General features: G+C 47.9%; 1 protein-coding gene across 1 annotated transcript in view; it reads left to right on the forward strand.

The window, feature by feature from the left end:
- The window catches only part of LOC102046864 (leucine-rich repeat and fibronectin type III domain-containing protein 1-like protein), a 55,272-nt gene extending 38,055 nt beyond the window's left edge, over nt 1-17,217 (forward strand). Inside the window, 3 exon segments of the mRNA XM_055700092.1 lie at nt 3,532-3,746; nt 3,749-4,925; nt 14,194-17,217. Coding sequence (XP_055556067.1) covers nt 3,551-3,746; nt 3,749-4,925; nt 14,194-14,704 — 1,884 coding nt within the window. The 5' untranslated portion in view covers nt 3,532-3,550 and the 3' untranslated portion in view covers nt 14,705-17,217.
- Nucleotides 17,218-18,561: the final 1,344 nt, after the last annotated feature.

An 18,561-nucleotide genomic window follows, 5' to 3' on the forward strand; every position in this document is an offset into this window, starting at 1 on the left:
GCACCTGCCTCGTGTGATGAGCAGGTTGTCACGGCAGTACGACAATCAAAAAAACCATGGAAAAACGTGGAAAACCAGCAGGAGGGCACATCTTGGAAGAGGCAGAGATGGAGGGGGTGGCTGCGTTAGCCACGCCACATCTGGGTGTGGAGTGGTTGGGGGCTGCACTCTACACGGGAGTCAGGAACCCCATTCGGTGGGGGACGAGCCGAAAAAACACAGAGGTAGCTGCATCCCTGAAACACCACGGAACGATGCAGGTGGATGCCGAATAGACGCAGCGTAAACGGGGATAGGCTGGAAACCACGGACCCGAATATATTTCGCTAGTAACGGCAGTCAGATGAATAGCGGGGTGCAAGGGAAGGAAGCGGGTTACGCTGAAATAAATGTGTTGCATCGAAGAAAGGCGCCGTTCCCTTGCAAAGGCACTTGATAAAGGACCAGGTTTTTTGGGGTTTTTTTGAAGATGGAATTTCTTCCTTAAAGCTGGTGAAATAGTATCTTTACGCATCATTGTTCACACCGTGTTTGTGTTTTGCAGAGGGTAAAAAATCTCTATACCGTGGTACCGACTTAAAGCTGTCAAAAATCTGTTCTATCTACAGCAGAGGCAACTGGAACTCTTCCCAGCGGAACACCATTAACAGGCCAGGAGCTGGGAATAGTTGGGACTCAATATCCTTTCCTTTAAATATCATTTCAACTACAAATGGCAACCGGTGGTAACCTAGTAGTAGGAAAATAGCAAAGCCCCCTGTGTCTCTGCACGCACCTTGAACCTGACCCCCTGTTGTAGGTCCCTTCCAACTGGAACTGTTCCATTCTGTAGGTCTTGATTACTTTGGAATTAAATGCCTTCCTCAACTGATGATTTTTTTGTGCAAACTTCAAGCTGCGGATGGTAATTGAGGAGATGAGTCAAGAAGCAACAGTTCAGAGAAGTTTCCCCACCCCCATGTCCTACATCTGTGTCTTTTAAGTGTGAAATACGTTTCTTTGACTGCCTTCTGTTGAGGTGGTGGGTATTAAACTGTCTTTAAAAATATTGCTGTATTATCAGTTTTTAGGCTTTTAACACGAATCCAGAGCAGTGGCGGTTAACTCCCTTGCACGCGGCTTTTCTTTACGAGTCACAATTTCCTTGCAACGCGTCGCGTAGTTTGTAAGAGCAATCGCACCCTGGTCATGGTTGGCTGTAAAATCATTAATTTTAGTGCCGTGGTTTCACGTTAGTAGCATTTAATTATTTTTTAACGGAGTAATGTTTTAAGGGAAGTGGGTTTGTACTGGTTTCTTACAGCCCAGGTGGCAGTTAATCCACTAAAATGGTATTAATATTTGCTAATGACAAAATGAAGGAATTGCAATGTTGCACAGCAGCCTGGTTTCAGATAATTGCACATCCCTTAATCGTTTGTACCTAACAGGAGTGAAGAGATGGACGCATTAGAAGCGAAAAGGGTTTGGAGTGCAGGATGGAGTGATGGCAGAGATGGGTTTCTTTCAAAAAGGCAAATATTTGAAAGATGAAGCTTGTAGTGGACCATATTAAATATTATGAAAAATGATCAGGAAGCGAGAAATTACTAAGGGGATGCTCGTTAGGAAAAATCATAAGCATAAAGTGAACTAGCTTTGTGCAAAACTCTACCATAGGACCCTCACACCGTGCTCTAACCATTCAGAAGTTTTGGAGAGGGTTTGGTTGATGGCTTTTTCATTATTTTTTTAAAATTTTTCTCTTTTTTTTTCTCTTTTTTCATTTATTTTTTACAAAATTCTTTGCAGTCATTTGATCAGAATTGCATTCAAGATTGACCTCTAATAAGACAACGCGTAGCACTGGTTAAAAGGTTTAGACAGAGTTTCGTGCTCTGTGAATTGAAATAATAATAATGTGTAAGCAGTGGGTTGATTTAAATAACCTTTTTCCCCTTCTGTGGAGCTCTAAATTTGATCTAACCAAACTAATTTCCAGGCTCTGCAACTGTCATGCCGCAATTCTGGATCTTAAAGATCCGTCAGCCTGTAAAAGAGCTCTGGCTCGTGGAAATCATTAAAGTAAAACAAAACAACAACAACAAAAAAAACGCAAAACAAACAAACAAACAAAAAAAAAACCCACAAAACAACCCACAAACCTACCGTAAGGATCTTTTGCACCCCTGTAATCAAAGGTTTTGGTGGTCTCTTTTACAAATAGCTGACTCAGCAGATTTTGCCGTTGACCCTTGCTTTGTGCTACACCCAGAACCTCACCTTATGCCATGTTTCTTGCTCTCAGGGGTGGTGGTCGACTGGTTTTGCACCGCGTTTACGTGCTGTATGAAGGAATTATGACATCAAAGTCACCAGCTGTGATCTCTCGTGCGCTGCAGCTTGCGCGTGATGCGAAGCCACGTGTGCTTGCCTGCAGAAACACCACACCCCTTTAGTTAGGAGTAGGATTGGCCAGCTGAAGTTTGGAAATACCAGGACACTCACACGGAACACATAGTTTCCGTATGTTGTAGACTGGGAGATTTAGCTTTCCTGGTTGCTCAAGTCGCCACGCTTCAAGCTTAGCAATTTTCCAGCCAGCTGGAGGTAAAATAAGAATGAAAATCTACCCTTGGTATAGCAGGCAAGCATTTCCGAGACAACGGGAAAGAACTTGGCATAGGCAAGATTTCACAGAGGTAATTTCATTGACCAAAGCCATGTGCAATTATGAAATTTATTTTTCCGAAGCTGCTACCTGTGCCACACAGAAAAAAAAAAAAAAAAAAAAAGAAAAAAACAATATATACCTGCTTCTCTGAGCGTGGCTTTGCTTTTCAAAAATGCCTTTGAAGGTATTTCTCCTCCTTATTAGAAGTTTTAGATCTTTGCCACCTCCTGAGAAAAAAAACCCAAACCTTGTCCTTATTAACACCCATTTCTGCAAAGAGCTCAGTCCTCGGAGGGGCACAGTGAGCTGGAGGGGTACGCCAAGAAAGCTGTCGGACATCAGTAATGGCAAAAATAATAATGAGGGGAGCATAATCACGAAGTAATGGAGCGATGCGCTGGGTGAAATAAGGTTCTGGCCCCAGCAAACAGTAAGATCTGCATAGAGAAAGTGACGTAGACTGTGCTTTTAACCTAAAAAATCTTGTATATTTATTTGCTTTCCCCACCTCCGTCGCATTCCTCTCACTAAGTAGCGGCTTCACGTCTTGCTTCGTTCCACCCAGTCGGTTGTGAAGAGCCGCCAGGAGGTAGCGGTAACCCCGTCATCGCATCCCAGAGCAGCAGCAGTGATGGAGCCGTGCCTCACGGTCCGAAGGGATGCTGTGGGCGGGGGCGAGCAGAGCCAAACCAGCGCGGGACGCAAAGCTCTTAGCTCTAAACCCATCCAAATTAACTTCAGTCATTTCCTTGTGTTTCCACAGGTGGACTCATAATGAAAACTTCAATGTAAACCTATTTCTAACACCGAATCAAAATATATTTACATGGTTTTCTTCTTTTTTTTTTTTTTTTTTTCTTCCTCCCCCCCTCCTTTAGGTCTGTTATTTTTCTTACGATGGAAAGGCTGGTTGTCTATCTACTGGTAATTAGCACAGCTGTGAAGGCCATGATGTGTCCCAAAAGATGCATGTGTCAAAACCTGTCTCCATCCTTCACAATTCTCTGTACGAAGACGGGGCTCCTCTTTGTGCCCCCCAGTATCGACAGGAGAACGGCAGAGCTAAGGTTGATGGATAACTTTATCACGACGCTTAGAGGAAAGATTTTGCAAATATGACGAATCTAATTCATTTGACGCTGTCAAGGAATACAATAAGTCAAATCATGCCTTATGCATTTTTTGATCTTAAAGGTCTTCACGCCTTGCACTTGGATAGTAATAGGCTGACTTACATCAACGAAGACCATTTCAAAGGTTTAATTAACCTCCGGCATTTAATACTCAGTAACAATCAATTAAACTATATTTCTCCCGGGTCATTGGACGACTTCATTGAGACAATTGAAGATCTGGACCTGTCCTACAACAACCTCGTGAATGTTCCTTGGGAAACAATTGCCAAACTTTCTAACGTCAATACGGTCAGTTTGGATCATAATCTCATCGAGTTTGTGCCGGAGGGAATCTTCTCAAACCTTCACAAGCTTGCCCGTCTGGACATGACCTCCAACAAGCTGAAAAAGATCCCTCCCGATCCTTTGTTTTCCAGAATACCGGTGTACGCCAAGTCCAAAGGGTCACCGCTGTCGTCCCTGGTGCTGAGCTTCGGGGGGAACCCTTTGCACTGCAACTGCGAACTGGTGTGGCTGAGGCGTCTCACCAGAGAAGATGACCTAGAGACCTGCGCCTCCCCGCCAGAACTGATGGGCAAATACTTCTGGTCGATTAAAGAGGAGGAATTTGTCTGCGAACCCCCGATGATAACGCACCGAACCCCCAAACTCACGGCGACGGAAGGCCAAAGCATCTCGTTGAAGTGTAAAGCGGTTGGAGATCCGGATCCCTACGTCCGATGGATCTCACCCGATGGGAAGCTGGTCTCTAACACATCTAGGACGGTTTCTTATGAGAACGGTACTCTGGATATTTTGGTGACTTCTTTGACCGACAAGGGCACGTTTACCTGCATAGCATCGAACGCTGCGGGAGAGTCGACGGCGCCGGTCGAGCTCCTCGTTACCCCATACCCTAACCTCGCCAACAGCACCAACTGCGACAAAGACGCGGAGCCTGGCCCTTCAGATATCCTCATCTCTGCCAAGTCCAGCTTTCCAAACGAAACGAAGGCTCAGCAAGAGAAGGCGGTCGTGGTGGCTGAGCTGACGTCGTCCTCCGCCCTCATCCAGTGGCCTTCTCAGCATCACCTCCCTGGGATCCGAATGTACCAGATCCAGTATAACAGCTCTGCCGACGACATCCTAGTGTACAGGTAACGCTGCTCGTGTACCTGCGCTCGTGCCCCTCTGAAGTAGCTGGTGGAAGTAAAGGAGAAAGGGTAGCATCGCTTGATATCCTCCGCGTAACGGAGGGGATGAGGGAGCAGTCGTTGCCGGAGACTTTGCTTGTTCAACTCCCCTTGTTGAGGAGTTACGCCGTTAAAACTAATAACTGCGCTGCCTCTTGAGGGTCTCTAAACTCTTTACAGATGTAATTAAGTTTCATAGTCCGGTTTAATGGACCAAGTGAAGCTGATGAGCAATCTCTTAGTTGTTAACATGGAAGGAAATTGAGATGGAGATTTTAGTTACCTTTTATGCTGATTGAGAGTAATTATTTTGCTTTAAAAATATGGGGAAGAGAGAAAAAAAGTCAGGATGCCCAAAGTTACGAGGTGCCCAAAGCAACAGGGACACGGCCGTACGGCGTCCTACTGACCCTTTGCCCCCACATGCCTCCTTTTCCCCGTTTTTGTGGTGTCCTGAGGATAAAACTCACCGGTGTGAGCTGGACACCGCACAGAAAGCTTTAGGTTATGCAATTTGTGCGTGTTTCGCATTTAATTGGTAAAATTTACTTGGGGGATAACTCTTGGATAGCAAGTCTCAATGGACAGCATGCAGATTTATAGCCATTTATAGCCGTTTATAGTGATTTATAGCATTTTATAGCCGCTGCCCTGCGCAGGGGTGGCTGAGTTCTTGATTATCTGCCTTTCTGTTTCTAGGCTTTGATTAGTGATTAACAGGGGGGTAGAAGGGATAGGGATGGGCGGAATGACTTTAAAGCAGGAGCAAGCATTTGATTCAGATGAAATGTTTCGTGGTTGTGTGCTTCAGGAGGATGATAACCTCTCCAAGCTGAGTGATGATAATTTTTTTTTTTTTTTTTTTTTAACGTAATGCCATTGTTGGCACTGAAGCTTGGAGCAAGCGAAAGGAGAATGATACTTGATAACTAAAGAAATACACCTAAAAGCCAGGGTTGAAACATACCGCTTTAGTAAGCAGCCCCCTAAGGAAAGGGACGCAGGACAGTTGTTCTGCTGGGGTTCCTGTTTCAAATGCCCACCACTACGAGCAAATTCTTGTAAATAAATTTTTTTTAAAAAGTAAATAAATAAAAAAAAATGGAACCGGGTATGAAAATTGTGTGAAGTCCTGGAAATAGACATTTCGCTTCCCAGTCACTTGGGATTTTCGGGAGCCTTATGTTAAAACGCCCATCCCCAGAGTCTCTCTGAGGAAGGATGCCATCCATCCTCCCGTTGTCACGGCTACGAGCTAGCGAGGAAGCAGGAGGACCGGGCGAGGGTAAGCAAGGGTCTCTTAAGGAGGGGGTGGGAGGATGCCTTGTTGGTATCTGATGGGGCTGGTGAGGAGCTGGCTGGAAGATGAGGCCTCGTTTCGTTGTCAGCTGCGAGAACATTTGTGACATCGCTGTTTGGAAGGAGTGCAGAGTTGTGAAACGAAGGGAAACATGAAGCAGAGACGTCTCTGTCACTGTGGCTGGGGTTTCTAGAGGGATTTTATCCCATTTTCCCACTAGGAAGTAAAGCAAAGCAAGCCAGGAGAAGCAGCTAGAGCCAGTGGGTGCATTGCAGGCATGGCCAGTAGTGCAAGAGAGTTCTTTAATGGGATTTTTCACCCTCTGCCGTAACAGCTGGTCAGCCGACTTGGCAGCCTTCGTGCAATTGCAGCAATTCATTCTCCATGAGTTTTAAACTTTCCAGAGCCTCTAAAAATAAATGAGTGACTCATGTGGTGGCTGGTTAATAAATCTGTACAGAATTGAGTCAACTGCTGCTGCTTCTGCTGAATGGCCCTTGCTCCCGAAGAAGAGCTATGGGGAAAAAAATGGGGACAAATACTCCGTCTGCATGCCCCTTTCTTGGCTTAACCGAGAGGCTCAGGTTGGTAGCAAAACCCTAAAATACTTCATGTTTCAAATCACCGAGCAGCGATTTCAAATAATGCAGTGTAGTAGGATAACGAGCCTCTCAAAGATGAAAATTCATGGTTCTTGTTCAGTTCCCACCAGCAGGTAATCATCAAATACAGATCCTTAATGGAGGCTCTGCGCTATAGCGAGAGGAATGATAATTGGGCAGCAATTATGCGTTTGGGGTTATCTGAACGACTGCTACCGCTGTCAATGTTGGAGTGGCTGGAGCACTCCTGGTGAACCAGGAGCCCCCAGATGTGTTTGCCGACCCTTGGCATGGTCCAGAGCCCCCCTCGGCCCCCGTGGTTCTGGTTGTGGCCCATGAACATCTGTATCACGGAGTCAGCCTGTTGATACGTGCAGATGTAAATAGATGCGTCGCAGCATCCCCAGTGGTGGCAGCGCTTCGGTGCTGCCAAAGGAGTTTTACAGAAGGTGAAAAGCTTCCTGCTACCCGGAGCACGCTGCACAATTTATTTCTGGCAGATGATAGCTCGCTGCCTGGGAAAAGTACGAAGCGGTGCGGGATGCATCAGAAACCTGTCGCTTCTGTCAAGTTGAGTGGTACCATGGCAAGAGCAGTTGCTATGGCAACTCCGCTTTATCTTGAGGATTTAAGTTCCTCCTTTGACTCCTTTATTTTTCCTCACCTTTCCATTTCCCTCACCCCCTGGATAGGTTGTTGTAGGTAAGTGCACTGTAATCGAAGCCCTAAACAGGGGGGAGATAATCTTCCTCCTTGTTTTCCCTTTGGACTGTGATCAAATTATCCATCCGTGTACACGAGAGCAACGTATGCGCCCTGCACACGGCGGTGCCGTCGGCATACGCCGGCGCATAAGTGCACCAGCATCGCTCCTCGTGTTCCCACTTTGGGACAGCCACAACACGCAGCCACACGGCATTTTTTCCGGTGGTGAATATGGAAAAAGGAAAGCAGGAGCTGCGCTCCTGGCTCCGCCAGTTATTGCAGCCTCGGGGGGAGTCGCATCACTCCTCTCTTTCTGTGAAATGGAAACTATCGCACTGACCCATCTCCTGGGAGGGAGGTGAGCAAAACCAAAGGCAGACATTAGTTGTGGAGAAAACCAATTGCAGGAGAGCGAAGTGTCTGGCAAGACGAGTAGCAGCAAGCCAGGATCGGCGTGTTAAGGTGCAGGTAGCAATTTGCGGCGAGCATCAATATTGAAAGCAAGAGCCTTGTTTGTTTTCAGAAGCGAGGTCGGAAACCCTTCTTGTACAGCCACGTATAGAAGCGAGTCGAGAATCATAATAGCCACTCCGTGCCGCTTTTCGCTCTCTGAGATATAAATGGATCTGTATTCTTTAAACAGCTTACGGTCTCGACGCTGATTACGGTTCCTGTGCAATCTGGACTTTGCAATGCTGTAATTTTCATTTAACTCTTGTCGCTCAAGTGTCCTGCCCAGGTTTCTAGTGCTAGTCTCAGGGAAGAGAGATCAGCAGGACTGACCTTTTGGTACTAAAATCGCAGTGACAAAATATTATACGAGCTTCAAAAGCAATAATTAATCAGGGAGAGCAGCCACGTGATTTTATTGCTGCTTTGTCACAATGCCCGCGCACGTTTGCGTGCGTACGTAGGGATGAAAATGCAGCTCTTTTTGTATGCTGATGTAGTCCATATGTATATTTATGAAAAGGGCTCCTGGCTTTAGGTTACGCAGTAAAAGGTTCATCAAAGGACCCTGGGCCACCTTTCCCTTGTAGCCTCCCTCTGTGCAAGAGAGAAGTGGGGCAGCCACCGATGCTCAAAATCCCCGGGAGGGAAGTGCAGATGCTCCTGTTCTGTCCGCTGATGCTTCTTCAAATAGCCAACAAATCACAAAAAAAAAAAAAAAAAAAAAAAAAAAAGGGGGGGGTGGGGGTGGGGGATGGAGATTCTGTATGTCTGAGCTAGGCTGGATAAGCTTCAATTTTGTTTGTACCGCAGTTGATATAAGCAGCAGATTACTAATGCTTCATAACAACCCGCTTGATGCCCTCGTCAATTAGAAGCTGGATCCCATAACATCAAAGGCAACAGTCTCCTAAGCATCGAATTTAGTCTTTCATAGCTAGCGATCATCTAACTTTAATTAGCTGCAACTACACGCTATAAATTAGAAGATGAGTATTTAATAGTGATGCTTCTCTATAGATAATTGAGAGACTATATATCGCATAAAACTGCTGATAATACGTCCTTGTTTTTGCCATGTTGAGAAAAAAACTCCGCAATTGAGAGGCAGCCGGCTTTTGCGGCGGAGCACAAAGTACCGTTGTTTAAAGGCCAGAGCTGTCACTCTTGGGGAAAAGGTGATATATTTGCCAGATCAATATAGCAATGATTGCATCTGTTGCGTGAAAAAGCAGTTGGAATCAGCCACGCTACGTCTGCTCAAAAATTCTTAAATTAGCGCAGTGCAGCGCAACGGAAAGCCTCAGCACCGCGCTAGATTGCAAACGGTGAGGTTTGCATGAGGTTTTGTAGCTCCTCACCCGTCAGGCACGTGCCGTTAAGACTTTCTGGGTTCCCTTTCGGGGTGCCCTGGAGACACCGGACCCCCCCTCCCCACGTGCAGTCTGGGGTCCTGTGGGCGGTGCGACACGCCGCTCAACTGATGGAGGCGCCGCAGCAGCCGCGGTGGTTTGGGAGGACGTCGGGATTGCCACGGTTATCCAGGCGGTCTGGACAATGGCCATGTCGGCGTTTCCTAGCGTCCCCCCAAAAAGGAGGATATGCCGGTGGAAGTCCAATAACGCGGGAGCCATCCAACACCTGGAAATAGAAGGGAACAAGTGACTCGTCACTCTTTGGCTTGAATTTTGGTAGCTTTTTCCCTTTACCCGGCAGCGTCGCGGTTGTCACAGCAGTTTCCAGGCTCCTTCAGGGAGCTTCTCCTTGGAAACCTCTTCTTCAGGTTTCCCTTTATGGGGAAAAGCCTTATGTTCTTCTCATGGTTGGCTCCGTGCTGAGGTAATCGGGATTACCCTCACAAAGCCAGGCTCCTCCGCTATCGTTCCCCTCCTCCCTGTCATCTCCGCTAACGCTGCTGCCCACCTGACGGCTGCTGCAGCTGCGTCGCGGCTTGTAGAAATGAGACCTTGCAGCTGCAAACGATGGATGGGAGCAGTCGCATCATGGAGAGATCATTCAAACGTGAAGCATCTGTCTCTTGCTTCCCAAACGTTTCAAGATGCTGTGCTTTTTTTGGAGGAGGAAAGCATCCCCGCTTCCTTTTTTACTCTTGATGCAGAAGTATGATTTTTTTTTAATTTTTTTTTTTTTTTTTTTGTAGTATGAATGAGAATCAATAGCTGTCATTGCTCCCATCGAAAATTTTGGCAGGATTTGTCTGAAAGCTGTATAAATAAGCAACCTGCCATCAGTGCTTCATGACTGTCTGTATCTTCTGGTGCATGGTCATTTCATTTCCAGGCTGTAGCATCAACCATGTAAAAATAATTATTTGGAAAAACGCAGCCAGCAGCCTGAGCTCAGTAATGGCTTAGGATTTGATGCTTAGAATGGTCTTTGTTGTTGTTGTTGTTGTTGTTGTTGTTGATTTTACCTCCACAGATGCCACAGATCATCCTTGGGTCTCTCTCTGTGAAAAGAACAGACTCTACCGATGGCTTTTTAATCCCTTTAATCAGCACAGGGGTTTGTGGACAGGATCTGTGCCAAAAGACCTCCTGCCCCAGGGGTCCCCCCAACGCCTCGAACTCCCCATCCCTCCCTCTGCCCCCAACTCTTCGCCTCCCAGTTGAAATGGCAGAAAAGAAATTCTCTTTCTCAAACCGTCAGAATGGTGGCGTGGGATTGGGGGCAGAGGAGTTGGCCAAAGTAAAAGCCATTAATTTGAGCCCGTCTGGCCGCAGTATTACGTTGTCCTCTGGGCAGCATCATTATCAATTAGAGTCCAGACAAAAGACTCCGTCTCTGTTTTGAGCGGCTCGGTTTATTGTGTCGTCGTTGACAACGTTGCTAGGAAATATTTCCAATCTCACAAAAGGATGTTTTGTCAGAAGTTTTCGTGAGCAGATTTCACAGTTGGGTTTTCACCAAGGGGCTTTGCTTGGCGCTGGCTGCCTGCAGATGGCACGGGTTATGGTTGAGGGGTGTCTACTCCAAAACCAGTCACGTTAGCGCCGTTGGTTTAAATCTGACAGTTACCATTCTGGTATCGAGCCCTTTGAATGATGGTGGTCACGGGCCAACGCCAAGCACATGGAGACCCGGTGACTTTAGGGGTGTAAGGGAAGAGGCGGTGGGCTTTCAGCTACTAAAAGATTTGTTGGAATTGTGCCTAAAATCCACGCTTTCCGTAGCTTTTATAGGTAATAAGAAACCAGCTCCTGATGAAACTAATGTAAACTAAGAGGGCTTTTTCAGAAAAAAAAAACCAAAACAAAACCTGCTGGGCAGTTCTTGTGAAATTTTCAAGAAACAACATTTCTTGAAAAATTTTAAAAAGACCAAAAGCCCCCAAAAGAATAACAAAGAAAAAAGGTTTTTGCATCCCCGGAGATCTGGGAATCTCCTGGCAGACATGGTTTTATGGTCTCTGTACCGCTATTGTGAAATGTCTTCCATGCAAACTAATTATTTAAGTAAATGACTTTGATTGCTGCAAGCTCCGAGATGAAATAATCCCACTGAGGGGCTGATAAGCTTTACCCTGCTTAGGATCAGGGTGCCCCCGTATCCTGGCCACTTGGGGCTGTCGGGGATCATAAGGCATCCCGAAGGCATTCCGTAACAAACCTAGGATCTAGTAAATGGTGCTTAAACCATTCCTAGGTCACGCTGAGCACTGGTGGAGACGTTTGGTCTGAAGGTGCCGTTCTCTAAGCGTCGAGGTAAGGAAGCCCGTATATGCCGTTCTTGGGCTACGGGAGCCACCACTCAATGATTGCTCTTACTGGTCACCTCATTATGAGACACTGAGCATCACGGAGCTGTTAGCAGATGGAAATTAGGTTGATTTGTAGTTCCAAAAGGTCTGAATTTGCCTTTTTCCCCTTCATCTTCCAAATGCGCTTTCCGCGGGTGTAAAATTACTACAACGCATTTTTAAAGCATTTAGTTTTATCCTGTGGGTTCTGGCAGAACGATGGAGCTTTCCAATGATCCACTTGCACCCCACGTCTGTCTGCGTGCCTTCTGGCCTTCCCTACGCATCCTCCTCGCCGCTCACCCCTAAAGACCTGCCTTTCTTACAACTGCTGCAACTCCAGCTTGCGCTAATTGGTGGAGTTGATTGGATTTAACCGCTATTGGGTCATTCACGGCATCGCTGAAATAAAGTAAATAAGGGATAGGGAAGACTCCGCTGTAGAAGCAAATGTTCCGTAGGCACGAGAGAGAAGACACGCAGAGGTTAACTACTGCCACGGCTATAGGCAGATTGCCTACTCGGTGGTGAGCTGTCCCTACTCATCCGCAGAGGTTTCCTTGAAACTTCCTAAATATGCCACCACAGCTACCTTTTTCCCGGGAGACACGTCTGTGAGTAACTGCTTAGGCAGCGAGGAAACCTTATCTCCTGCCTTATCAAGCCTCGGCGCTTCTCCTTATTCACAGAGCTGAAAATAGCCGCCTATTACCAGAAGAGCTGATAGAAATCAAACATCTATTCGGTCTCCCTGAACACTTGCACAGAAGATTTGCACGGGGGATGGGAAAAGCCTTCGTTTAGAACCTCCTCTTCTGGATGACAGCTACTGTAAAAATATTTCAGCAATAGCTGGGAATACAGCATATGCCGTTCATGATAATTTAGTCAAATTTCAGGACCGAACTCTCCGTTGAATAATCCTGACAATCACGCGACGCGGAAAGCTGTTCGGAAGAAGAACGGTGAGCATCAAAGGCTGCTGAATAAGGCAAATAATACGGCCGTTCAGCTAGGCAAATGAATCTTTGTGTAGTTTCCTCTCCAAAGCCTGTTTTTCCTGCAGTAAAAATCACGTTAGCCTCCAAACCCAGCACGCAGCCACATTCCGGGGTGGGGGGTCATGATGCTGCTGTTATAAATTGAGGCTGGGGCAATGGTTTAGGAAATTCAGATGGGTCATCCGGGGACAAATATCTACTGGGAGGGTCATTTACTGCTGGGGGTCTCCTCCTTCAGTGGTTCTATGAACCTGTGATGATGCCGTACATCAGCAAGGGAGCGGTTTTGTTTTTTCACGGCCACAGACATTCAGTTGTTATAAATGAAGTGGTAGCAGCTGTGTGTTTGGAGGACTTTTGTTTGAAGGCGTAGCTCTTCTTTCCAGTCTGGGCATCGTATAGCCCTTAGTCCCATGGATGGCTGCTCCAAAAAGTGGTACGACAAGGGGTTGGCCTTCACCACCACCCCACCATCACCTTTGTGGCCAGGAGAAGGCCACATGCCCACCACTATAAATAGATGCAGTTGCACTAACTCCTCTGCGATGGTGCTACTTTACTCCAGTGAGGAATCCGAGCCCAACGTACGGAGAGCAGGTCTGCAAGGAGGCGGGGTGATCGGTACGGTCCTGTCTGTGGGAATCTGTAACACAGCCCATAGCTCTCCTTTTGGGATCCTTCTCATCTGTTGGTGTAGTACCGGTGCTACTTTGTGATACAGGAATATTTGGCATTGACAGGGAGCAATCGCAGCGTTAGGGTCACATCGAGGTAAGGAAGCCCGTATACGCCGTTATTGGGCTACGGAAGGGACCACTCGGTGATTGCTCTTACTGGTCACCTCATTATGAGACACTGAGCATCACGGAGCTGTTAGAAGATGGAAATCAGGTTAATCTGTAGATCAAAAGGTCTGAATTTGCCTTTTTCCCCTTTGTCTTCTAAATGCGCTTCCCGTGGGTGTAAAATTACTAAAATGCCTTTTTAAAGTGTTTAGTTTTATCCTGTTCTGCCATTTAAGTTCTTAAGCATGTTGCTTCGGTTCCTTGATGGAAAGGCTGACCGTATTCCATTCTGCACGGGGCATGCGATGCCCTTTTATGCTGGAACTTACACGGAGGTTTAAGGCAACGCAGATAAAAACAGTAGATGAGGTGCAATCGTCCCCACGCTGGCCATCGGTGAGCGTGCGCGCTCTAGTCCGCGTTTGTCAGTAATGGCCAGAGGTACTGCCGTGGGTAAAATACTTCCAGCCCTCCCAAGGAACCGAGGGAACGCTAGCGTTTCTCCGCTTGTTCTGGTTGCCGCGTTCACCACCTGCTCCGTTATGTTTCCTTACGGTGGCGGCGCTAGTCAAGAGCTCTCCTTAGGCTCGGTCAACTCGGATGCTCACTGTGCTCATTTTCTCTTCCAGGATGATTCCAGCTGCTAGTAAATCCTTCTTCTTGACTGATCTGGTTGCAGGACGTGAGTACGACCTCTGTGTCCTTGCTGTTTATGACGATGGATTGACGTCTCTGACGGCAACCAGAGTGATCGGGTGCGTGCAGTTCACAACGCAGGAGGAATACAAACAGTGCCGATCCCTTCACGCGCAGTTCCTGGGAGGAACCATGATCATCATTATCGGGGGAATCATTGTGGCCTCAGTTCTTGTTTTCATCTTCATCCTCCTCATGAAATACAAAGTCTACAACAACCACCACAAAAACAAAACGACAAAAGTGAACAATGTCTGCTCTCAAACCAACGGGAGCCAGAGTGGCTCGATGGCTCGATCCACTTCGAAACTTGCAGAGAGACGGGAAAGTTTGCACCAGGAATGCTCGGGCTCTTCCGTCAAAGGCAAAACTGTTGTAGATTTGGATTGTGAAAAAGTGACTCCAACCAACACAACCTTTTTAACAACTGATGCGTTATCTTAATGGCCATTTGATGGAACAGGACACACCAAGGTGGTATTGCTTGAAACATTTTAATGCGAGTGGTTGTATTTTAAGCTTCACTACTATTGTCTATTTTTAAGATCAGATGGTTTAAAAAATATTTTTTTAATCTGTATACAGTTCTTGCATTCTTAACTATTTTGTTTCAATATATTAAATATGAGTGTGTGATTTACAAGATTTTTTTACTGGTTCTTTTATAGCATACACCTCTGGTATCAAGGCAGCAGCATAGCTAAATTCTACTGGGTTTGTCTTTGGTGAAATGCACTATTTTTTTCCTTTGGTTTCCAACCAGCAGCAAAATTGTACTCTCAGGATCCTCAGACTTCCTTTCTCACGGCAGAGTCACTCAGCGGCTTAAACCACTCACCTCTCCAAGGAATGATTTGTCGTCAGAAGTTACTAGTTTCTCACTAACTGAGTTTGGGGGTTTTCTTGCCATAGGTATGTCGTGTACACGCTTCTCAAAAAAGAAGTAAAATTAGCAGAGGTTCCCCATAGAGAAAGAAAAAACAAAGATACTCTTCAAAAAAAAAAAAAAAAAAAAAAAGGGGGAGAGAAAATGGAAATAGTTTAGCGTATTCTCTCGGTTATTCAGCAGCACAGAAATATGAACTGGCGGCGTTTGCTTTGCAACGGCTGTTGTAAGTTGAGCCTGTGCCTTTGAGAAACCTCCTCTCGTTCTCGGCGGTCGGATTTTGGCTGGGGAGGAAGAATGCCGGGGTTTGTTCTTTCGAAATTGTAAAACTTCACAAACAGAATGTGTTTCACCACGCGCGTTTCTGCTGTGCCGAAAACCATTGCCTCCCCTCCGCCAGCGTACCGCTGAAGGGTTGGTTTTGTTGGTTGGTTTTGGGTTTTGGGTTGGTTTTTTTTGTTGTTGTTGTTGTTAAATTTGTCGATGGAGGACCCACAGATTAAAGCTTCCGTGTCCTGGAGCACATTGCACTATCTCACTGTGACCCTGCATCTTCAGATGGCTTTTATATCCTGGTCTCTTAATTCCTGTAATAATGCATGAAGTGTAATGTAAGTGGCTGACCGATGAAATGATGTGAATGTGTCTGGTCGAGTAATTTTAACGCATCATATCACATTAACGAAATGTTCCTTTCGTTCCAAGGGATACTGCCAGATCAAGATGGGCTCAAAGTTTAGCTTTTGAAATAATGTTTTTACCTACGAGGAGCTAGTGGCCTCGACTAAACAAAATGTCCCCTTTGCTATCCTCCTTGCCTGGTGATGATTTTTTTTTTTTTTTTTTTTTTTTTTTTGCGTTGCTACTTGGCTTCGAAATTTAAACGAGAGAAAACAGGAATACCTTTTCTTAAACCTCAAGCAATGGAACGTGAAAGCGGTTGACCCTGCAAGCCAAGCAACCAGCTTGTGCCTTTTTAAAAGGTGACCGCGTCACGACTTAGCAATTAACAGAAGGAAAAAAAAATTTTCCTAAGCTTGTCCCTCTGACGGAGTCAAAATGTTTCTCTTCCTGTTTGGATATGGATGGACGGACCAAGTTGCCTGGCGGTGAGCCAAAAGCTGTTGGAACGACACAGCAGTTGAGCGCTGTCTTTTAATAGAGTGGCTTTTACTAATTGCTGAGGTACGAGGCGGGTTTTTTTGGATGTTTCTGAAATGCGCAGATTGGCCGAGTCCTCTGTTCTGTCATGGTTTTCCAACATAAACGGAGGAAAAAGTAAATTGAGGGATTTCATTCCCAAGTATATTGGTGGCGGTGAGGTAAGACTATGCAACTATGCTCGTGTTTGCTTAAAAAAAAAAAAAAAAAAAATCTGCGCGTGCCGCTGTGCAAATGGATGCTCGGTGTTCCATAGGTGATGGTGACGGGGGTCTGCGCTTCCCGAGATTTTCCTCTGGCTTCTGTCTGCCTTCCAGGGATGCAGATAGCGCTGCCATTCCTCAGGTACAACCGCCCGCGGTCACAGATTCAGGATCCTCTTGTCACCGCCGCTTCTTCCAGAAAAGCCAATTAATCCATTTTTCAGCCTGCCACAAAATCCAAGGCTGGAATTTGAAGGTGGTTTTCCTAACGAGCGCAGCCCGATTGCTACAAGCGGCTCGACCCACCTGTAAAATGTTGTAAAAATCCGTTGATTAGTAATAAACCCAAACTGGTCGGTTTGCTGCTTCATGGCAGTCACGTGCCCAAGGCGGGTATGGCCACCTCCGCTGGGGGCCCTGGGCCTACAGGCCGCAGCGGTGCCTTGGTCCGCTCTGCAGCTGCCGTCCTGTCGCCTTCTGGGCTTCTCCATCTTTCCGTGAGGGGAAAAGCGTTGAACCGGCATGAGCAGCACCGGTGGCATCCCTGCCTGCGCGTCAGGGCGGCGGATCGAAGTGTTTCACCCTTGGAAATGGAACGGGGGCCTAGCACGGCCCTCCATGTTGCTTCAGGAGGTTGAACGTGGCGGAGAACGAGGGTTAAATCCCGATGTCGCCGTTCCGAGTTCCTAGAAGCATAAAATGGTGGAAAGCAGCCGGCCGATGCTTCTGAGGTGTTTATTCCTTCAGGAAGATGATGGAGGGGGGGAAATGAGGGAGCAGCAGCCGGGCAGGGGGGCGAGGGCTGCGCTCGGCCTCTGTGAGGTGAAGATGGCGCCCAGCGGGGCCCAGCACGGCGCTGGGGGCACTGGGGACGTGCCAGCAGCCGTGGTGCCATGTCGACCCGTCGGAGCTAGTGCTGCTGGCTCAGCGTGGCCCCTCCGTGGAGGCAGCCCCCCCAAAGCCTGAGGGATGCTGGAGGAGCCCCCCACCCCACCCCGAGGGGCGCCATGGTGGCGTGGTCACCCTGGGGCACCTTCAGAGCTCTGGCTGGGGGGAACTGGGGGCAGGACGGGGAGGAGGCGGGTAAGGACTAGCTGTCCTGGAAATTCGGGGTGGGGGTGACTCTCTTTTTGCCATGGGATCCCCTCAAGACTCACGTTGTCCCCCCCAGTCCCCTCAAGCCTGGAGCTCCCCGTGTGCCCACCACCCCTCTGCTGTCCTGGGGCTGCCTCAGCTTGCGCTGGTTGCGCCCCCAAGACCCCACAGATGTGCTCTAGGTGCCTCAGTTTACCTCCTGGTCCCCGCAGCGCACCTCCACCGGGCTCCTTTCACCCTCAGGGACCATTGTGCACGCAAGCCCAGTTGGCCACCAGCCCAGTTGGCCACTGCTCTGGCCAGGGGAGGGTTCCAGGGCATGATCCGACTCCGAGATCCATCCATTTGTCCTGGAGCTGCCTTAGGCTCTCTCTGGTCCACTCGGGACCCCCCGCCACGAGGCTGTCATTGCACCCCAGACCCCTCTGCAGGGTTCTAGCACCCCAAGGCAACGTGACCCTGGAGCTGCATCCTTGCTCCCCGTCCTCAAGGAGCCCCCAAGGGCTCTGAGCCCCACATCCAGTGGGATGGAGGGTTCTCAGCAACATCAACCTGGAGCTGCATCCTTGCTCCCCATCCTCAAGGAACCCCCAAGGGCTCTCCTCACCCTCAAGGAGCCCCCCAAGGGCTCTCCCCACCCTCAAGGAGCCCCCCAAGGGCTCTCCCCACATCCAGGGGGTTCAGGGCTCTCGGCAACATGACCCTGGAGCTGCGCCCTTGCTCCGCATCCTCAAGGAACCCCCAAGGGCTCTCCTCACCCTCAAGGAGCCCCCCAAGGGCTCTCCCCACATCCAGGGGGTTCAGGGCTCTCGGCAACATGACCCTGGAGCTGCATCCTTGCTCCCCATCCTCAAGGAACCCCCAAGGGCTCTCCCCACCCTCAAGGAGCCCGCAAGGGCTCTCCCCACATCCAGGGTGATGGAGGGCTCTCAGCAACATCAACCTGGAGCTGCGTC

This window comes from Falco cherrug (genome assembly GCF_023634085.1).
Source record: "Falco cherrug isolate bFalChe1 chromosome 22 unlocalized genomic scaffold, bFalChe1.pri SUPER_22_unloc_1, whole genome shotgun sequence".
NCBI lineage: Eukaryota > Metazoa > Chordata > Aves > Falconiformes > Falconidae > Falco > Falco cherrug.